Source organism: Biomphalaria glabrata, chromosome 1, assembly GCF_947242115.1.
Source record: "Biomphalaria glabrata chromosome 1, xgBioGlab47.1, whole genome shotgun sequence".
NCBI classification, from domain to species: domain Eukaryota; kingdom Metazoa; phylum Mollusca; class Gastropoda; family Planorbidae; genus Biomphalaria; species Biomphalaria glabrata.
In genome coordinates this window covers 57,528,589-57,552,302 of record NC_074711.1, presented here as the reverse complement: position 1 = coordinate 57,552,302, position 23,714 = coordinate 57,528,589, and the positions used below count along the sequence as shown (strand labels likewise).

At 41.4% G+C, this 23,714-nt stretch overlaps 1 protein-coding gene across 2 annotated transcripts in view; it reads right to left on the bottom strand.

Annotated features, from left to right (window-relative positions):
- Positions 1–17,854, bottom strand: part of LOC129921700 (uncharacterized) — a 28,628-nt gene extending 10,774 nt beyond the window's left edge. The window contains exon 1 of one of the 2 annotated variants that reach the window (XM_056004185.1): positions 17,398–17,854. In XM_056004185.1, the coding sequence (XP_055860160.1) occupies positions 17,398–17,413 (16 nt within the window). In that variant the 5' untranslated portion in view covers positions 17,414–17,854. Of the gene's footprint in view, positions 1–4,746; positions 5,145–17,397 lie in introns of those variants that run through there. The other variant, XM_056004175.1, reaches the window with a different exon arrangement.
- Positions 17,855–23,714: the final 5,860 nt, after the last annotated feature.

Genomic DNA, 23,714 nt, shown 5'->3' with positions numbered 1-23,714 from the left:
ACATCTATGTAGACATCTATTTAGACATCTATGTAGACATCTATTTAAACAACTATTGTTAGTAGAAGATGATTTAGTAATTAAAATAAAACAAAACGCTATAACACATCCCAGAGAAAACTATCTCAATAAAGACACGTGACTAGGACTAAAGTTCTCCAGCAGAAGTAGAAGTAGACTAACTTAAAGTGCTGACACTCATCCAGGACAACAGAAACAGGTAAAAAAAAAAATAGCCGTGCTGTGTGTGTGTGTGTGTTTTAGTGTATTTATGTTTGGAAGGTATGGGAGAAGGGAGATAATGCGTGAAAATAAATGAATTAGAAATAAAATATTCTGCTGAGCATTTAGACGCAATTTACAAAGAAATAAAATCAAATTAGTCTCAAACGAAAAAATATGAGAATTCAGAGAAAATTGTGATTTTATGAGATCGTTTTATTGCGAGGTGCATTAACTTTCTTGAGGAGAATGTCTCAGAAGAATTTGGAAGCTGAAAAATATCTCACATGATTTTCTAGAAGAGAAAGATATATATATATATATATATATACCATATATGTGGAATGAGAGAGGGAGACGCAAAGAGTAAAGAGAGTGGAGGGTAGAGTTATGTATACATCTTGTTTATTGCATAATGATTTCACTCAATAATGCAGTCATTAAACCAATTAATGAAACCAATTCATTTTGTGTAGGTAGATCTATTGATCTGACCAAGAACTGATCACGTGTACATATAACTCTGGACTAATTACTCTGCTGGACGGTAGTAGTCAACATCCTCAGTGAACTTTACAACTGTAAGAAAATAGATTTTTTAATCTGTGAACAGTTCTTCTTACAAGTGTATTTCAAACAAATAATTGGGGAAATTTCTCTAAATTCACACTGACCAATCAGATAACATCTTTGTTAGGTGCAGATATCTGCATTTGATATCGAATATTTTGATAAACATAACGAACAATGCAACCACAAAGGTATTGACCTACTTCTTCGCATCATACCTACTCGTGATTACGTTTTGGGTTAGCAAGCTGGAGATGAACGTCAATACGTAATTCATTCAATAACATATTTTATTAACCTTAGTAAAGTTCCCCTTCCAGATCTTAAGGAAGTAAAGGTCACCTGCTTCTGTGGCCTATGGTTAACGACCAACCGCCATTACTTTCCCCAACTAATGTCAGGTACCCATTAGAGTTGGGTGGACTCAGAGGCGCCCAAAGATCCCGAAAATAAAAATCCCAGTCTTCACCAGGATTCGAACCCGGAACCCCATGTTCAGAAGTCAATCGCCTTACCGCTTAGCCCCCACGTTACATTAGTAACAAATTATTTACACAAATTCTGTAATTTCTGCTCAATAATATTTCCCCCAAACCCTCTGGATCGCCTGTTCTTAGTCATGCATTCTAAGACCCAGAAATAGCACGCAGACGTGAGATACAAACAAACAACTACAAGGCACATAACTCAGCGATAGTCACGTAACAGTCACGTCTGCTGTAATGTATAGTACGCTGTCATGAGTCACACTCTTAAGTTACGTAATAACAAACAAAGAAGCCAATTACTATGAAGTCTTCCATCCAGCCAGAAGTAACACTTTGATCTTCAACCTGTGCTTACGCTACTGGCATGCAGCCTTGAAATATAATTACATCCGAAGTGTTACAAAAAACAAATAGCTCGGAGCTAAAGCTCTAACACAAATATAGTGTGAACTATATATATTGCTGTTTCAAAAATGCTATACAATTTAGCTAGATATAAATATACCTATATCAAAAAGGCTATTAGCTGTAGTTATAACCAGAGAGCTCTAAACTATAGCTATATACACAGCGCTATAAGCTATAGTCTTATCAAAAGCACTATAAACTATGGCAATATCCACACAAAAAAAAAAACAACTATAGCTATATTTACCATAGCTGTATTCAAAGTACTATAAACTATAGCTATATACAGAGTATTATAGTTTAATATTAAAGTACTAAAAATTATAGCCATATATAAAGCGATATAAACTATGGCTAATAAAAAAATTCTATAAACTATAGCTATATTTAAAGTATTGTATACTTTAGCTATATCTAGAGTACTATAGACTATAGTTTATCCAAAGTATTATAAACTATAGCTACAACTAAAGTACTATACACTATAGCTACAACATAAGTACTATACACTATAGCTACAGCATAAGAACTATACACTATAGCTACAACTAAAGTACTATACACTATAGCTACAACTAAAGTACTATACACTATAGCTACAACTAAAGTACTATACACTATAGCTACAACATAAGTACTATACACTATAGCTACAGCATAAGTACTATACACTATAGCTACAACTAAAGTACTATACACTATAGCTACAACTAAAGTATTATACACTATAGCTACAACTAAAGTACTATAAACTATAGCTACAACTTAAGTACTATACACTATAGCTACAACTAAAGTACTACACACTATAGCTACAACTAAAGTACTACACACTATAGCTACAACTAAAGTACTACACACTATAGCTACAACTAAAGTACTACACACTATAGCTACAACTAAAGTACTACACACTATAGCTACAACTAAAGTACTATACACTATAGCTACAACTAAAGTACTATACACTATAGCTACAACTAAAGTACTATACACTATAGCTACAACTAAAGTACTATACACTATAGCTACAACTAAAGTACTATACACTATAGCTACAACTAAAGTACTATACACTATAGCTACAACTAAAGTACTATACACTATAGCTACAACTAAAGTACTATACACTATAGCTATATCCATGCTCGTCAAAGAATAAACGTTTAGTCAAATCAATTTTCGAGAACGGGGAAGTTCCAACAAGGGCAATAACTTTTCATCACATCTGAACTGACTAATTAATTACAATGAATAACACCAGGGATTTTTATCCAACCGCAATTCACCTGTACCAGAGAGTCTCGAGACAAGCCATAAAGAAAAAAACTCACCACGTGACTTAGCAGACGCCTTTAATTTGACCACGTGATGTTTTCAGTCCAAAATAAATCCATTTACTAATAAGAACGCACAGAGTTGGCTAATTGGACATGGCTCAACAACAAATTACGTAATATTCAAGGCCAAGGAGAGAGGCAATGTGCAGAGCACTAGTTTAAAAAGGGAAACAACTTGGAACTAACTATTCCAATGTTAAAGTGTGAAGCATAATTTACTTGCCACAAAGAAATGTAAAGAATCAAAATGTGTGATATGCTTTGACTTTATTTCTAAGCATGTTGCACTAAGAATGCTTATAGTTAAGGGCTTTAGAGAATTATATTAGGCCACTATGGAAGCAAAAAAGAACCCCATTGGGGTGCCTAGGGATTGAGTTCATTGCACACGCTGGAATGGAAGAAAGCCCCAACAAAAATGTCACTATCCACACACCGTTCCTCATGAGACCGTATATTATGATAGACACCTGCACGGATGATGTGGTACAGAAAAGGAATAAATAAAGCGAGTTTCTCCGGTATGCTCGGCCTTTGGCCTTGCATCTAATCTGAGCGTCCTGGGATACGAGCCATCGTTAATAGAGATGTAATAATTTACTTGTGCTTGGATCTTTCTCAGACAGAAGTTTGTTCAGATAGGCAGATGAAGGCAAGCTTCAATATTCCAAGAGTTAGGTAGGGCCTTTAGCAGTCTTGTTTGCATTAGTTCCGAGTTTCTTGATTTTTTTTTATGCTGTTGGCTTTCCTCTTTGCCTAGTAGTCCAAGACAGCAACCATGACAGCTCCACACCAAGAGAGTCGATCATAAATTTGAATGTCCGCATTCCTTGAAGATTATCTTGAGTTTGTCTTTCTTTCACTGTTGTGTTCAGCTCATGAGACCAAGGCTACTAAACTGGGTTGCTATGACTTTCACTGTTGTGTTTTTTGACATGGTAGCCTGTGGTCAGTGGAGACCAATAACTAGTTGTCACGTCACTGGCCAATGTCCAGGCCTACCATGACGATTGTTCTCAGCTAAACTGGACAGACGAGTGGGTCCAAAATTAGAATAAAATAAAGGAGAACATGAATGTTTGACTCGCCTGTCCAGTTCAACTGAGTCCAATCGTCTTTGTAGGCCTGAATAATGACCTGTGACATGGCACCCTGTGGTCAGTGGAGATCAATAACTCGTTGTCACGTCACAGGTCAGTATTCAGGCCTACAATGACGATTGGTCTCGGTTTAATCGAAATATATTTTGCTTTAACTGGTTCATGGGATGACGTATTATATAGAGTGCTCTCTGTGTGGTTCTGTCATGTTCAGATATTGTTTATGAGCAAGGAATTGAAACATCAGAAAAGGTAGTTGGACGTTTACATAACTTGATTTTTAAATAAATGTATCTTTGACTCCACATTTACATAATATGAGCTAGAAAAGATCGAATGTTATTATATTAATTCTTTTGACCCAAGTAGATGTGAACTGAAGAAGAAATACATTGTATAGAACTTAACGACAGTATTAACTTAAACAAAAACTATTTTCCCGAATGTCTGTGAATATGGTGTAAACATAGACTACGAATAATATAACACAGTGCGCTATTAGAAATCAGGGACAGCAGACAACTTTGAGAATTATTTAACACATAACACTAACTCCCGACACACTGAAATAAAAAGCCAAAAAAAAAAAAAAAATAAATAAATTGTAATTAACTTCACCTGTAATTTTGACAGCACTCCCTGGCATCCTTGAATCAATAACCTGCCTGTTTGTAATCCACAAGTGTGTGAAGGCGTAGCAACAAATAGACTTAAACAGTCATTGGAAATGGTATGTTCATTTTTTTCTTTCACATTGTTGTTATTTTGCTTCAAACACCATATTTTACCTCCAGTAGCCGTGCTATAAATATCACAAGCTCTTCTTTTTATTTCTTCGTTTCATCCTCACACTTTCTGGTCTTTTCTTCACTCTTTCTCTTCCCGATTCCTCCTTCTCTTTCCACATCCTCTTTCCCTTCTCTTTCTCCATCCCTCTTCAGCGTGTTTCCAGCCTCAAAAACGTGTCGTCGTCTGCCAGCTATTTAACATTTCCCGCCAACTACCCTCACAAAAAAAGAAGTGTGAAGATGGCAAATGAGAAAAAAACAGGGGACAGTAACGGTATGAAGGGAGACCACTCAGTATATACTAATGACATCCGGAGTGACCCTTGTAAACGCTAAATTAATTTCTCGGGAGATAAATTTACTTTTACACTTATAGCCGCTACCACACAGCCCAGGAAGATGTGTGAAGAGAGAAAGAGAGTGGGACGCTTCATTCATTAGTCCAGTGGTTCTAAAACTTTGCTCCTATGTTCTTTTGACAAGCGTGTGATTGTCAATAGAGTTGAGCCGAAGGCTATTCCAACACGTGTAATCCTTCTCGAGCAAACCGTTCTGTCTGGAAGAGGTCCATGTCAATGTGTATGAAAAACATTGCTATTTCCCATGTATCTGGAACTCCGGGCGCATGGACTAGAATACATGGCCGAAGGTCGAGCACACCGGGAACCTCCTCCGTTTGCCTGTTTTACCAATCTAACCGTGCCTAACCACTTCCTCTAGTGATCGTTTCCACCCGAGTGCCACGTTGAGGCAGAATAGCTTACTCGGGCTCTTGATAATCTGCTCGTGAAGTGATACCTCCTGCAATGAGCTGGATTTACCTAGTGACAAAATACGCCACACTTGCTCATGGGCCCCCCCCCCCCCAAAAAAAAAATAATCTTTCCACGGATAGTTGCAATCATTCGGAAAAAAAAAAGCAAAGAAAAGTTGCCTTATGTTGATAACACGGAGACCCATATCTTAAATAGCCTAGGCCCTAGGGTCTTATCAAGTCTAGATCTGGCTCTCTCCTGGAGAGTTTCTAAACAGTATTCGATTTCTAGTGATAGAACTCAACTGTTAGTAACAACAAAGTCACAGATACAAATTTATGTTGTTTTTTTCTTAGCCAAATCAAACGGTCTTGCATGGACGTCTGCTGGAGGTCTACATGGCCTTACCAAACTGAATGAACAGAGGTCGCTGCTAGCGGATGAAACCAAGGAAATAAGAACTATATTATTAAAATAATATTACATGTACACCGTGTCCTAATGATAATTATATCGGTGTATCTCATCCTAGGGTTTTTAAGCTAGCTAAAACATTTTTAAAAATGGAAATGATACGTACTATTTCAGAAAATTCATTATTTACTGTATTTAAATACGAGTTCATACAATTGTGCTTACATAATTACATTACAGAAAAATGCTTTTGGTTTCAGATACCAGGAAAAGAAGACAAATAAGTCTGTACAGTTACAAGTCAACACTCTGGCTGGCAGAGAAATTCCTCAATACTGTGAAGATTCGAAAACTGAGCTGGTTTGGTCATATTGTCCAAAGTAATTCTTTAAGGTACAGTGGAGGAAGCAGTAAGAAGGAGTCTTCCAATGAAAAGTTGAGTGGACAATTTAAAACAATGGACCGACCTCTCTCTTGATATCTTGATAAGAACAGCTGCTGGCCGGGAAAAGTGGAGGGATTTGGTTATGTGAGCTGTCACAGCACTACTGCTGGCCGGGAAAAGTGGAGGGATTTGGTTATGTGAGCTGTCACAGCACTGCTGCTGGCCGGGAAAAGTGGAGGGATTTGGTTATATGAGCTGTCACAGCACTGCTGCTGTCCGGGAAAAGTGGAGGGATTTGGTTATGTGAGCTGTCACAGCACTACTGCTGGCCGGGAAAAGTGGAGGGATTTGGTTATGTGAGCTGTCACAGCACTGCTGCTGTCCGCGAAAAGTGGAGGGATTTGGTTATGTGAGCTGTCACAGCACTGCTGCTGGCCGGGAAAAGTGGAGGGATTTGGTTATGTGAGCTGTCACAGCACTGCTGCTGTCCGGGAAAAGTGGAGGGATTTGGTTATGTGAGCTGTCACAGCACTACTGCTGTCCGGGAAAAGTGGAGGGATTTGGTTATGTGAGCTGTCACAGCACTGCTGCTGGCCGGGAAAAGTGGAGGGATTTGGTTATGTGAGCTGTCACAGCACTGCTGCTGTCCGGGAAAAGTGGAGGGATTTGGTTATGTGAGCTGTCACAGCACTGCTGCTGTCCGGGAAAAGTGGAGGGATTTGGTTATGTGAGCTGTCACAGCACTGCTGCTGTCCGGGAAAAGTGGAGGGATTTGGTTATATGAGCTGTCACAGCACTGCTGCTGGCCTGGAAAAGTGGAGGGATTTGGTTATGTGAGCTGTCACAGCACTGCTGCTGTCCGGGAAAAGTGGAGGGATTTGGTTATGTGAGCTGTCACAGCACTGCTGCTGTCCGCGAAAAGTGGAGGGATTTGGTTATGTGAGCTGTCACAGCACTGCTGCTGTCCGGGAAAAGTGGAGGGATTTGGTTATATGAGCTGTCACAGCACTGCTGCTGGCCTGGAAAAGTGGAGGGATTTGGTTATGTGAGCTGTCACAGCACTGCTGCTGTCCGGGAAAAGTGGAGGGATTTGGTTATGTGAGCTGTCACAGCACTGCTGCTGGCCGGGAAAAGTGGAGGGATTTGGTTATGTGAGCTGTCACAGCACTGCTGCTACGAAAGTCAGGGGACAGAGGAAATGGGATGAGTTGAACTTCACTGGCTGAATATTCACTGCATAAACTTTAGAGAATATCTATTTATCTATCTATCTATCTATCTATCTATCTATCTATCTATCTATCTATCTATCTATCTATCTATCTATCTATCTATCTATCTATCTATCTATCTATCTAATCTATCTATCTGTCTGTCTGTCTGTATGTCTATCTATCTATCTATCTATCTATCTATCTATCTATCTATCTATCTATCTATCTATCTATCTATCTATCTAATCTATCTATCTGTCTGTCTGTCTGTATGTCTATCTATCTATCTATCTATCTATCAATTTTTCAATCTTGCTTGGTAGGAGGTGGTACCTTCCCCCCCCCCCCCCTCCGAGGAAGAAGACTAATATCATTGTTTAATTACTTGTTAGGTGTAACACTGTAATGTAGACAATTCTTATAGGCGTCGCCATATTTTTATTGATCCCGAGTCAAACAGTCCAATGTGAATTTTATCTCGGATTGTCTTTGAAAAGGTTCGAACTCGATTCATCGGACTGGCGGAGCTTGAATGTTTCACGCGCGGATAGATAAATCCGGATCTCGCGTTCAAAAGTTCAATACTGGTGGAAATTTTGAAGCCCTTCACCAGCTGGTGAAATGTGTTGAGACAATTAGGCGACAGTTATAATCAAAGGGATCCCAAACAAACAGGAACGTGATAAACAGCGGCGGAGTTATTTCTTGGCAGTGGTTTGACCGCTAGATGTGAGGGAAGGCGGGAGGGGGGGGGGTGGGAGGACAAAGTAATCATTAGTCTCGGCCAGGTTTCTATCCTGTCAATCGAGTCTAAGGCAGCTGTATACTACAACAAGACAATGTATCTAGTAACTCTACCCAATCTTTGAAAAGAGCAGCAGTTGTATGGCTCTAGCAATTGAAGGTAAACAGAAATAGTGTCATTAAGAGACGCGTGTTAATATGTTTTCATTTCGCTGGGTGATAATGTCGAAGAAGGAGAAAAAAAGAAAACCAAGTTAACCCATTGCCGTCTAAGAAAAAAGTCACTTTAAGCATTGTCAGCATATGTAAGTAGAAGAAGCTATCACGTGTTTAAAAAAGACGCCTCATGTACCAGTTCACTTTGAGACCGAGAGAAAATAGAATGTATGCATTAGTTGGTGGACAAGGAGATCAGGTGATTGGAGCTTATCAAAAGTGTAGCCAAAAACAAAATTAAATATTAACAATGAAATTCAAGCTTCGTTTTTAGAACGAGGTTGGACATTTACGTATCACTTTGTTTACACTTGGCGGGAACATGGTTGATCTATTTGTGCATTTGAGGAGAACAGGATTGATGTTTGTGTGTACTTCGTGGGAACATGTTGGTCTGTGAGTGCGATTGGTGGTAACACGGTCACTCTAAGTGTGCACTTGGTGGTAAACTGGTTACTCTTAGTGTGCACTTGGTGGTAACATGGTTACTCTTAGTGTGCACTTGGTGGTAGCATGGTTACTCTTAGTGTGCACTTGGTGGTAACATGGTTACTCTTAGAGCGTGCACTTGGTGGTAAACTGGTTACTCTTAGTGTGCACTTGGTGGTAACATGGTTACTCTTAGAGCGTGCACTTGGTGGTAACATGGTTACTCTTAGTGTGCACTTGGTGGTAGCATGGTTACTCTTAGAGCGTGCACTTGGTGGTAACATGGTTACTCTTAGAGCGTGCACTTGGTGGTAACATGGTTACTCTTAGAGCGTGCACTTGGTGGTAACATGGTTACTCTTAGAGCGTGCACTTGGTGGTAACATGGTTACTCTTAGCGTGCACTTGGTGGTAACATGGTTACTCTTAGAGCGTGCACTTGGTGGTAAACTGGTTACTCTTAGTGTGCACTTGGTGGTAACATGGTTACTCTTAGTGTGCACTTGGTGGTAACATGGTTACTCTTAGTGTGCACTTGGTGGTAACATGGTTACTCTTAGTGTGCACTTGGTGGTAACATGGTTACTCTTAGTGTGCACTTGGTGGTAGCATGGTTACTCTTAGAGCGTGCACTTGGTGGTAACATGGTTACTCTTAGAGCGTGCACTTGGTGGTAACATGGTTACTCTTAGTGTGCACTTGGTGGTAACATGGTTACTCTTAGTGTGCACTTGGTGGTAGCATGGTTACTCTTAGAGCGTGCACTTGGTGGTAACATGGTTACTCTTAGAGCGTGCACTTGGTGGTAACATGGTTACTCTTAGAGCGTGCACTTGGTGGTAACATGGTTACTCTTAGCGTGCACTTGGTGGTAGCATGGTTACTCTTAGTGTGCACTTGGTGGTAACATGGTTACTCTTAGAGCGTGCACTTGGTGGTAACATGGTTACTCTTAGCGTGCACTTGGTGGTAAACTGGTTACTCTTAGAGCGTGCACTTGGTGGTAACATGGTTACTCTTAGCGTGCACTTGGTGGTATCATGGTTACTCTTAGCGTGCACTTGGTGGTAATATGGTTACTCTTAGCGTGCACTTGGTGGTAACATGGTCACTCTTAGCGTGCACTTGGTGGTAACATGGTTACTCTTAGAGCGTGCACTTGGTGGTAACATGGTTACTCTTAGCGTGCACTTGGTGGTAAACTGGTTACTCTTAGAGCGTACACTTGGTGGTAAACTGGTTACTCTTAGAGCGTACACTTGGTGGTAAACTGGTTACTCTTAGAGCGTGCACTTGGTGGTAACATGGTTACTCTTAGCGTGCACTTGGTGGTAAACTGGTTACTCTTAGAGCGTACACTTGGTGGTAAACTGGTTACTCTTAGAGCGTACACTTGATGGTAAACTGGTTACTCTTAGCGTGCACTTGGTGGTAACATGGTTACTCTTAGCGTGCACTTGGTGGTAACATGGCTACTCTTAGCGTCCACTTGGTGGTAACATGGTCACTCTTAGCGTGCACTTGGTTGTAACATGGTTACTCTTAGAGTGCACTTGGTGGTAACATGGTTACTCTTAGCGTGCACTTGGTGGTAACATGGCTACTCTTAGCGTCCACTTGGTGGTAACATGGTCACTCTTAGAGCGTGCACTTGGTGGTAACATGATTACTCTTAGCGTGCACTTGGTGGTAACATGGTTACTCTTAGAGTGCACTTGGTGGTAACATGGTTACTCTTAGAGCGTACACTTGATGGTAAACTGGTTACTCTTAGCGTGCACTTGGTGGTAACATGGTTACTCTTAGCGTGCACTTGGTGGTAACATGGCTACTCTTAGCGTCCACTTGGTGGTAACATGGTCACTCTTAGCGTGCACTTGGTTGTAACATGGTTACTCTTAGAGTGCACTTGGTGGTAACATGGTTACTCTTAGCGTGCACTTGGTGGTAACATGGCTACTCTTAGCGTCCACTTGGTGGTAACATGGTCACTCTTAGCGTGCACTTGGTTGTAACATGGTTACTCTTAGAGTGCACTTGGTGGTAACATGGTTACTCTTAGCGTGCACTTGGTGGTAACATGGTTACTCTTAGCGTGCACTTGGTGGTAACACGGTTACTCTTAGCGTGCACTTGGTGGTAACATGGTTACTCTTAGCATGCACTTGGTTGTAACATGGTTAATCTTAGCGTGCACTTGGTGGTAACATGGTTACTCTTAGCGTGCACTTGGTGGTAATATGGTCACTCTTAGCGTGCACTTGGTGGTAAACTGGTTACTCTTAGAGCGTGCACTTGGTGGTAACATGGTTACTCTTAGCGTGCACTTGGTGGTAACATGGTTACTCTTAGCGTGCACTTGGTGGTAACATGGTTACTCTTATAGCGTGCACTTGGTGGTAACATGGTTACTCTTAGCGTGCACTTGGTGGTAACATGGTTACTCTTAGAGCGTGCACTTGGTGGTAACATGGTTACTCTTAGCGTGCACTTGGTGGTAACATGGTTACTCTTAGAGTGTGTACTTGGTGGTAAACTGGTTACTCTTAGAGCGTGCACTTGGTGGTAACATGGTTACTCTTAGCGTGCACTTGGTGGTAATATGGTTACTCTTAGCGTGCACTTGGTGGTAACATGGTTACTCTTAGCATGCACTTGGTGGTAACATGGTTACTCTTAGCATGCACTTGGTGGTAACATGGTTACTCTTAGCGTGCACTTGGTGGTAACATGGTTACTCTTAGCGTGCACTTGGTGGTAACATGGTTACTCTTAGCGTGCACTTGGTGGTAACATGGTTACTCTTATAGCGTGCACTTGGTGGTAACATGGTTACTCTTAGCGTGCACTTGGTGGTAACATGGTTACTCTTAGAGCGTGCACTTGGTGGTAACATGGTTACTCTTAGCGTGCACTTGGTGGTAACATGGTTACTCTTAGAGTGTGTACTTGGTGGTAAACTGGTTACTCTTAGAGCGTGCACTTGGTGGTAACATGGTTACTCTTAGCGTGCACTTGGTGGTAACATGGTTACTCTTAGCGTGCACTTGGTGGTAAAATTGTTACTCTTTGTGAGCACCTGGTGGTAAAATGGTTACTCTTTGTGTGCATTTGGTGGTAACATGGTTGATCTTTGTGTGCACCTGGTGAGAACATGGTTGATCTTTGTGTGCACCTGGTGGTAAAATGGTTACTCTTTGTGTGCACTTGGTGGTAACATGGTTGATCTGTGTGTGCACTTGGTGAGAACATGGTTGATCTGTGTGTGCACCTGGTGAGAACATGGTTGATCTGTGTGTGCACCTGGTGAGAACATGGTTGATCTTTGTGTGCACCTGGTGAGAACATGGCTGTAAACTAATAGAAACACATATTTGGTATCTTCAATGTTAAGCCCTGAGCAAGAGAAACAGAGCTCTCCATTCAGATCTAGAGTTGCTTGATTGTAATGTGGGTTTGGGCAGTGTCACGTGGTGCACGCGCCAAGAGAAGTGTAAACAGGATGTTTACTTACACACAAGCTTCTCGAAGATTTAAGATTCTACATAGATTTAGCTTCTGAAAATACCAAGACGTATTCACCACACTATTCCATTGTAACAAGCAGTTTTTTTGTTTTTTTTAATTGAACTGAGTTTTCCATGAAATGTATTTTATAAAGAGCTCTCAACAATAAATGGGTTAAAATCATTGAAAAGCGAGTATATAAAACTTTTTGCCTACACTCAGACCCCCGGCTCCCCTTTTCTTCTTTGCCTTCAAGGCCCAACTAGATACACACCCTCGAGGGCCTCGAGCCTTTGACCGGAACTCATTGTGGACAAGAAATAAATCTTCTTAACGTTCTGCCTCCACACTCACGCACAACTCTCGTCAGAGGAGAGAGAGAAGAGAAGAAGCAGAGCGTGCACTTTTAGTCTCGTAACTAAATCAGACGTGTGAAAAAATCATTAAAACAAAGTGCAAATATTTCAACACTCTTTAAGAAAAAAAAAATATTTATATAGGCCCTGCTAAAACCAAAAACTAAGATTCTAATTTTGGATAAGATTCGGCTATTCATAGTATTTCTAAGTATATGGGTCTAGTGCTATTATTAGGACGTTCTAGACATGCCTAGTGTAAGCGACGGTGTTTAATTAAGGGAGAGAGCTACACTACACTAAAGTTACCAAACAAACTGAGTGAACAAGTGAACACAACACTTACCTGCTCCGAACTGTTAGGAGATAAGATTAGATTTGGCGCGTACATTTACCGTTTGTTCATTTTTAGTAGTGACACTAAGCAGCCACGGGTACGTAATTAACATAGACAAACACTATATTTAGAATGACAACTTACGTAAAACAAAATTATTCTCAAAACCTAGTCCGTTTAGTTTATTTCGGAAAAAGTTTTTTTTTTCTTTTCTGCAGTATTTTAAAGTGTTTTCAATACTAAAATAATCTTCCTGGAGAAATAGATGAAGAAAGTTTCCCCTCCGTAGGGGGTTTGGGGTCCGGAGTGGAGCCCCGGCGTTAAATGTATTACGGCGTTCCGAGTCTCAGCAATTCTTTCGCCCACAACGCCTATTCTCGAAGCAAGAAGAGAGAATGCTAAAAAAAAAGGCCAAATGTTGGTGCATTTTCTGGCAAATCAGGGCGCACGATTCATCCTAGTAAAAAAAAAAAGTTTCGGGTCAAATTCGGAAGCAGCACTAGCCAATAATATTCTGTTTTGGACATACTCATTGCAAGTAGAGAACGTCTGCAATGGTCGTGATCGCCATAAGATGATCTTTGTGTTAAGTCAGACGTCTAGTCGTGCGTCGTTAACGTAACAAGGTCAAATAGACTTTCAACCAATCTGACAAAACAAATAGACTTTCAACCAGTCTGACAAAACAAATAGACTTTCAACCAATCTGACAAAACAAATAGACTTTCAACCAGTCTGACAAAACAAAAAGACTTTCAACCAATCTGACAAAACAAAAAGACTTTCAACCAATCTGACAAAACAAAAAGACTTTCAACCAATCTGACAAAACAAAAAGACTTTCAACCAATCTGACAAAACAAAAAGACATTCAACCAATCTGACAAAACAAAAAGACTTTCAACCAATCTGACAAAACAAAAAGACTTTCAACCAATCTGACAAAACAAAAAGACATTCAACCAATCTGACAAAACAAAAAGACTTTCAACCAATCTGACAAAACAAAAAGACATTCAACCAATCTGACAAAACAAAAAGACTTTCAACCAATCTGACAAAACAAAAAGACTTTCAACCAATCTGACAAAACAAAAAGACTTTCAACCAATCTGACAAAACAAAAAGACTTTCAACCAATCTGACAAAACAAAAAGACTTTCAACCAATCTGACAAAACAAAAAGACTTTCAACCAATCTGACAAAACAAAAAGACTTTCGACCAATCTGACAAAACAAAAAGACTTTCAACCAATCTGACAAAACAAAAAGACTTTCAACCAATCTGACAAAACAAAAAGACTTTCAACCAATCTGACAAAACAAAAAGACATTCAACCAATCTGACAAAACAAAAAGACTTTCAACCAATCTGACAAAACAAAAAGACTTTCAACCAATCTGACAAAACAAATAGACTTTCAACCAATCTGACAAAACAAAAAGACATTCAACCAATCTGACAAAACAAATAGACTTTCAACCAATCTGACAAACAAAAAGACATTCAACCAATCTGACAAAACAAAAAGACTTTCAACCAGTCTGACAAAACAAAAAGACTTTCAACCAATCTGACAAAACAAAAAGACTTTCAACCAGTCTGACAAAACAAAAAGACTTTCAACCAGTCTGACAAAACAAAAAGACTTTCAACCAGTCTGACAAAACAAAAAGACTTTCAACCAGTCTGACAAAACAAAAAGACTTTCAACCAATCTGACAAAACAAATAGACTTTCAACCAATCTGACAAAACAAAAAGACTTTCAACCAATCTGACAAAACAAAAAGACTTTCAACCAATCTGACAAAACAAAAAGACATTCAACCAATCTGACAAAACAAATAGACTTTCAACCAATCTGACAAAACAAAAAGACATTCAACCAATCTGACAAAACAAAAAGACTTTCAACCAATCTGACAAAACAAAAAGACATTCAACCAATCTGACAAAACAAAAAGACATTCAACCAATCTGACAAAACAAATAGACTTTCAACCAATCTGACAAACAAAAAGACATTCAACCAATCTGACAAAACAAAAAGACTTTCAACCAATCTGACAAAACAAAAAGACTTTCAACCAATCTGACAAAACAAAAAGACTTTCAACCAATCTGACAAAACAAATAGACTTTCAACCAATCTGACAAAACAAAAAGACTTTCAACCAATCTGACAAAACAAAAAGACTTTCGACCAATCTGACAAAACAAAAAGACTTTCAACCAATCTGACAAAACAAAAAGACTTTTAACCAATCTGACAAAACAAAAAGACTTTCGACCAATCTGACAAAACAAATAGACTTTCAACCAATCTGACAAAACAAAAAGACTTTCAACCAATCTGACAAAACAAAAAGACTTTCGACCAATCTGACAAAACAAAAAGACTTTCAACCAATCTGACAAAACAAAAAGACTTTCAACCAATCTGACAAAACAAAAAGACTTTCAACCAATCTGACAAAACAAAAAGACTTTCAACCAATCTGACAAAACAAAAAGACTTTCAACCAATCTGACAAAACAAAAAGACTTTCGACCAATCTGACAAAACAAAAAGACTTTCAACCAATCTGACAAAACAAAAAGACTTTCGACCAATCTGACAAAACAAAAAGACTTAAAAAATAAATTTAAAAAATATAGGAGACGTTTGTTGAAAAAAACAAAGTTTTGAGTTAATCTATGCTACAAGCGCCTCTCCGCTCTACATTTTACAAAGCTCATATTAGAAGATGAAACGACGTCTCTTAAACTAACAACAAAATAAATCGGTGAAATTAGAAAATTTTTTGATCTATTGATTCTGTTGAGCGCAATTACATGCTTTTAGCGTTTTCAATACACCATGATTCAATAACTTGTTTGGGGTGGGTGTAGAAAGAAGGGGGTATCTGGGTCATCGCTTTTTAAATGTATTTAGGAAAAACTAAAAGTAAACGACCTAAACTCGAACTCGAGTGCTAAGGCTTCCTCTGCTAATGCATTAACCACGTTGACAGGGAACTTATGAAATTGTGTTTTATAGTTATTTATAGTTATTGGAAAAAGTTTTTTCTACAAACAATAAATGGGACTAATTCAACTTATACCACTTTATCAGTCAAGATACCAAACAAAATAACTAATTAGCTATAGTTAATTAACTAATTGTTTAATTTTTTTTTATTGATTCTTGTGTTGACATGTAAACACACATTTTGCAAAATTTCAGCTTGATCCGAGATTGGATGTAACGTGTGCAAACTTTTTACCAGACAGACAGACAGACAGAGTGAGTTGAAATAAGAGATTTGTAATAATAAATAAAATTAAGGAATAAAATGCAAAATCATGTTCTTTATATATATATATATATATATATATATATATACATACATGCATATATATACAGAGGTTACTTCAAAAGAGATGACAATTAGGTTCTACGCAATCATGTGTCATGCTTAAAATCTGCTACGTCGTTGGTTTTCCTGGCTGATTCAGGCAACCTATTCCATTTTCCAATTGCACTAGGGAATAAGGAGCACTTGTGCGAATTAGTCCTAGCATATGGAATAAGAAATGTGCCTCTTTGTTTCATTCAAAGTATTTTATTAGCTTTTATTTATAAAGGGAGTTTGTCTTGCGCATAAACTCGTAGGTGGCACATGTGGTCTGGCCGTACAGAAACTTTTCACTAAACATATACAGATTTGATTTTTAAAAAAACAACCTATAAGCATTAAAGGTTGAGGATATTGTATAGTTGACCATCTCCTGACTATTACATAACTTTTACTTAACGCTAGCTGCTTTTTAAATCTTATTTTAAAAATTATTCTCACACAAATGCATGTGACATTTGTGGATTTGACTTCAAAACTGCAGAGAGAGAGAGAGAGAGAGAGTCCATATTAAAACGATATTAGAAACAGTTGTGCTTATTTGAATACGTCCAGTGATAAAATCAAATTGTAAATGTCCTATTGGAAACAGGATACGTAATGTCAACACTTCGACTTCTAAATACTATTTCTAGTAATATGATAAACATTGTTCTCTTTTGGCTGATCTGACATACCAGCAGACAAGAGTTATACTTCTTATCAAACTAAAATGTGCTTACCAGTTACGGAAGGCATGATTGCAGCACCTAAGTATCCACTGCTAACTCCGTGTAGCTAATGGACCCGAGTATCCCAAAGATTGTTTCAGAATTGAGATGCATTGTCCACGACATGTGTAGACACCATTTTAAAAAATCGAAACGTCTCTTTTGCTCTGCGATTGTCCTCTCCTGGATAGTGGACCTGGTCTTTAAATAACCTCTCTGTCTTACCTCTATCAGACGTCTGAGGGGAGGGAGGGGCACTTGCGCAATAGAAGCGCACACGGCGTCAACGATGGGAGTCAGCAGAGTAGGGTAGGGCAGTGAGTAGAGGGGGGAGGGGATAGAGGGGTGATTGAACCAATCTGTGATCAGCTGTGACGAGGGGGGTCGTTTGCTAGTTGTGAGGTTTCTGTAAGAACCTGATTCACTTCTGCTTGCCTGGGATGGACACTGTCCTGGTTAAGAGACAGTTTTAGAGTAATTATTTAGTTAAAAATTGCTAATCGAGGATACATGAAACAGAATGAAATACCGTTCTACCTATCTATCTATCTAACTATCTATCTATCTATCTATCTATCTATCTATCTATCTATCTATCTATCTATCTATCTATCTATCTATCTTTCTGTCTGTCTGTCCGCCTGTCGATCTGCTATCTATCTCTCAATCAATCTATCTATCACTCTGTATGCATGTCAATCCATTATTTGTTAATTGTCTGTACACATAAACTGATTATTTAATGAGAGAGAGAGAGAGAGAGAGAGAGAGATGAATGGAGAGATATCTATAGCATAGAGCTTCACGAGGAATCCCAATCTCATAACGAAAAAAACAACAAGTAATTAAATATCCATTAATGATTCTCTCTGCTGCTACCTTCATGACAGTCTAAACATAATGAGAGAGAGCTAGACCTGAAAGAATTCATTACACAATCAACAAGATCTCGGGCTCTATGCTAATTAGTATTATCCTTGTTCAATGTTAACCAGTCATTCTGAACGGAGTGGGGCGCAACATGTAGGCCATGGGCGCGAAGACGTTGGTGATGTTGTTTAAAGGTTACAAAATGTGCCGTGTTTATACATTCATAAATAAATACGGATCAAGTTACAATGTTTTAAAATGTCAATATATCACGAGCAAATACGAGAGATTCGCTACGGTTGAAGCCCCCTAATATAGTGTATGAAAAAACACTTCTTGTAATCTTCTCTTCTGCCTGCCTCCACCACACACACAAGAGACGTACTACTTTTATATTAAACACATCTCTGCCAACAACCTCTCTACCAAACATCCTCTCTGCCAACAACCTCTCTGCCAAACAACCTCTCTGCCAAACATCCTCTCTGCCAAACAACCTCTCTCCCAACAACCTCTCTGCCAACTACCTCTCTGCCAAACAACCTCTCTGCCAACAACCTCTCTACCAAACAACCTCTCTCCCAACAACCTCTCTGCCAACTACCTCTCTGCCAACAACCTCTCTGCCAAACAACCTCTCTGCCAAACAACCTCTCTGCCAAAAAACCTCTCTGCCAAACAACCTCTCTCCCAACAACCTCTCTGCCAAAAAACCTCTCTGCCAAACAACCTCTCTGCCAAACAACCTCTCTGCCAAACAACCTCTCTGCTAAACAACCTCTCTGCCAACTACCTCTCTGCCAAACAACCTCTCTGCCAACAACCTCTCTGCCAAACAACCTCTCTCCCAACAACCTCTCTGCCAAACAACCTCTCTGCCAAACAACCTCTCTGCCAAACAACCTCTCTGCCAAACAACCTTTCTGCCAACTACCTCTCTGCCAAACAACCTCTCTGCCAACTACCTCTCTGCCAAACAACCTCTCTGCCAAACAACCTCTCTGCCAACTACCTCTCTGCCAAACAACCTCTCTGCCAAACAACCTCTCTGCCAAACAACCTCTCTGCCAACTACCTCTCTGCCAACTACCTCTCTGCCAAACAACCTCTCTGCCAACTACCTCTCTGCCAAACAACCTCTCTGCCAAACAACCTCTCTGCCAACTACCTCTCTGCCAACTACCTCTCTGCCAAACAACCTCTCTGCCAACTTCCTCTCTGCCAAACAACCTCTCTGCCAACTACCTCACTGCCAAAAAACCTCTCTGCCAAACAACCTCTCTGCCAAAAAACCTCTCTGCCAAACAACCTCTCTCCCAACAACCTCTCTGCCAAACAACCTCTCTGCCAAACAACCTCTCTGCCAAACAACCTCTCTGCCAACTACCTCTCTGCCAAACAACCTCTCTGCCAACAACCTCTCTGCCAAACAACCTCTCTGCCAACAACCTCTCTGCCAAACAACCTCTCTGCCTAACAACCTCTCTGCAAAACAACCTCTCTGCCAAACAACCTCTCTGCCAACAACCTCTCTGCCAAACAACCTCTCTCCCAACAACCTCTCTGCTAAAAAACCTCTCTGCCAAACAACCTCTCTGCCAAACAACCTCTCTGCCAAACAACCTCTCTGCCAACTACCTCTCTGCCAAACAACCTCTCTGCCAACTACCTCTCTGCCAAACAACCTCTCTGCCAACAACCTCTCTGCCAAACAACCTCTCTGCCTAACAACCTCTCTGCCAAACAACCTCTCTCCCAACAACCTCTCTGCCAAAAAACCTCTCTGCCAAACAACCTCTCTGCCAAACAACCTCTCTGCCAAACAACCTCTCTGCCAAACAACCTCTCTGCCAACAACCTCTCTGCCAAACAACCTCTCTGCCTAACAACCTCTCTGCCAAACAACCTCTCTGCCAAACAACCTCTCTGCCAACAACCTCTCTGCCAACAACCTCTCTGCCAACTACCTCTCTGCCAAACAACCTCTCTGCCAAACAACCTCTCTGCCAAACAACCTCTCTGCCAAACAACCTCTCTGCCAACTACCTCTCTGCCAAACAACCTCTCTGCCAACTACCTCTCTGCCAAACAACCTCTCTGCCAAACAACCTCTCTGCCAACTACCTCTCTGCCAAACAACCTCTCTGCCAACTACCTCTCTGCCAAACAACCTCTCTGCCAAACTACCTCTCTGCCAACTACCTCTCTGCCAAACAACCTCTCTGCCAAACAACCTCTCTGCCAAACAACCTCTCTGCCAACTACCTCTCTGCCAACTACCTCTCTGCCAAACAACCTCTCTGCCAACTACCTCTCTGCCAAACAACCTCTCTGCCAAACAACCTCTCTGCCAACTACCTCTCTGCCAACTACCTCTCTGCCAAACAACCTCTCTGCCAACTTCCTCTCTGCCAAACAACCTCTCTGCCAACTACCTCACTGCCAAAAAACCTCTCTGCCAAACAACCTCTCTGCCAAAAAACCTCTCTGCCAAACAACCTCTCTCCCAACAACCTCTCTGCCAAACAACCTCTCTGCCAAACAACTTCTCTGCCAAACAACCTCTCTGCCAACTACCTCTCTGCCAAACAACCTCTCTGCCAACAACCTCTCTGCCAAACAACCTCTCTGCCAACAACCTCTCTGCCAAACAACCTCTCTGCCTAACAACCTCTCTGCCAAACAACCTCTCTGCCAAACAACCTCTCTGCCAACTACCTCTCTGCCAAACAACCTCTCTGCCAACTACCTCTCTGCCAAACAACCTCTCTGCCAACAACCTCTCTGCCAAACAACCTCTCTGCCTAACAACCTCTCTGCCAAACAACCTCTCTCCCAACAACCTCTCTGCCAAAAAACCTCTCTGCCAAACAACCTCTCTGCCAAACAACCTCTCTGCCAAACAACCTCTCTGCCAAACAACCTCTCTGCCAACAACCTCTCTGCCAAACAACCTCTCTGCCTAACAACCTCTCTGCCAAACAACCTCTCTGCCAAACAACCTCTCTGCCAACAACCTCTCTGCCAACAACCTCTCTGCCAACTACCTCTCTGCCAAACAACCTCTCTGCCAAACAACCTCTCTGCCAAACAACCTCTCTGCCAAACAACCTCTCTGCCAACTACCTCTCTGCCAAACAACCTCTCTGCCAACTACCTCTCTGCCAAACAACCTCTCTGCCAAACAACCTCTCTGCCAACTACCTCTTTGCCAAACAACCTCTCTGCCAAACAACCTCTCTGCCAAACAACCTCTCTGCCAACTACCTCTCTGCCAACTACCTCTCTGCCAAACAACCTCTCTGCCAACTACCTCTCTGCCAAACAACCTCTCTGCCAAACAACCTCTCTGCCAACTACCTCTCTGCCAACTACCTCTCTGCCAAACAACCTCTCTGCCAACTTCCTCTCTGCCAAACAACCTCTCTGCCAACTACCTCACTGCCAAAAAACCTCTCTGCCAAACAACCTCTCTGCCAAAAAACCTCTCTGCCAAACAACCTCTCTCCCAACAACCTCTCTGCCAAAAAACCTCTCTGCCAAACAACCTCTCTGCCAAACAACCTCTCTGCCAAACAACCTCTCTGCCAAACAACCTCTCTGCCAACTACCTCTCTGCCAAACAACCTCTCTGCCAACAACCTCTCTGCCAAACAACCTCTCTGCCAACAACCTCTCTGCCAAACAACCTCTCTGCCTAACAACCTCTCTGCCAAACAACCTCTCTGCCAAACAACCTCTCTGCCAACAACCTCTCTGCCAAACAACCTCTCTCCCAACAACCTCTCTGCTAAAAAACCTCTCTGCCAAACAACCTCTCTGCCAAACAACCTCTCTGCCAAACAACCTCTCTGCCAACTACCTCTCTGCCAAACAACCTCTCTGCCAACTACCTCTCTGCCAAACAACCTCTCTGCCAACAACCTCTCTGCCAAACAACCTCTCTGCCTAACAACCTCTCTGCCAAACAACCTCTCTGCCAAACAACCTCTCTGCCAACAACCTCTCTGCCAAACAACCTCTCTCCCAACAACCTCTCTGCCAAAAAACCTCTCTGCCAAACAACCTCTCTGCCAAACAACCTCTCTGCCAAACAACCTCTCTGCCAAACAACCTCTCTGCCAACAACCTCTCTGCCAAACAACCTCTCTGCCTAACAACCTCTCTGCCAAACAACCTCTCTGCCAAACAACCTCTCTGCCAACAACCTCTCTGCCAACAACCTCTCTGCCAAACAACCTCTCTGCCAAACAACCTCTCTGCCAACTACCTCTCTGCCAAACAGCCTCTCTGCCAACTACCTCTCTGCCAAACAACCTCTCTGCCAAACAACCTCTCTGCCAACTACCTCTCTGCCAAACAACCTCTCTGCCAAACAACCTCTCTGCCAACTACCTCTCTGCCAAACAGCCTCTCTGCCAACTACCTCTCTGCCAAACAACCTCTCTGCCAAACAACCTCTCTGCCAAACAACCTCTCTGCCAACAACCTCTCTGCCAAACAACCTCTCTCCCAACAACCTCTCTGCCAAAAAACCTCTCTGCCAAACAACCTCTCTGCCAAACAACCTCTCTGCCAAACAACCTCTCTGCCAAACAACCTCTCTGCCAACAACCTCTCTGCCAAACAACCTCTCTGCCTAACAACCTCTCTGCCAAACAACCTCTCTGCCAAACAACCTCTCTGCCAACAACCTCTCTGCCAACAACCTCTCTGCCAAACAACCTCTCTGCCAAACAACCTCTCTGCCAACTACCTCTCTGCCAAACAGCCTCTCTGCCAACTACCTCTCTGCCAAACAACCTCTCTGCCAAACAACCTCTCTGCCAACTACCTCTCTGCCAACTACCTCTCTGCCAACTACCTCTCTGCCAAACAACCTCTCTGCCAACTTCCTCTCTGCCAAACAACCTCTCTGCCAACTACCTCTCTGCCAAAAAACCTCTCTGCCAAACAACCTCTCTGCCAAAAAACCTCTCTGCCAAACAACCTCTCTGCCAACTACCTCTCTCCAAACAACCTCTCTGCCAAAAAACCTCTCTGCCAAACAACCTCTCTGCCAAACAACCTCTCTGCCAAACAACCTCTCTGCCAACTACCTCTCTGCCAAACAACCTCTCTACCAACAACCTCTCTGCCAAACAACCTCTCTGCCTAACAACCTCTCTGCCAAACAACCTCTCTGCCAAACAACCTCTCTGCCAACAACCTCTCTGCCAAACAACCTCTCTCCCAACAACCTCTCTGCCAAACAACCTCTCTCCCAACAACATTTCTGCCAAAAACCTCTCTCCCAACAAACTCTCTCCAAACAACCTCTCTGCCAACTACCTCTCTGCCAAACAACCTCTCTGCCAACAATCTCTCTCCCAACAACCTCTCTCCCAACAACCTCTCTGCCAAACAACTTCTCCACCAACATCAACTCTCTAAACAACCTCTCCAATAACATCCTCTCT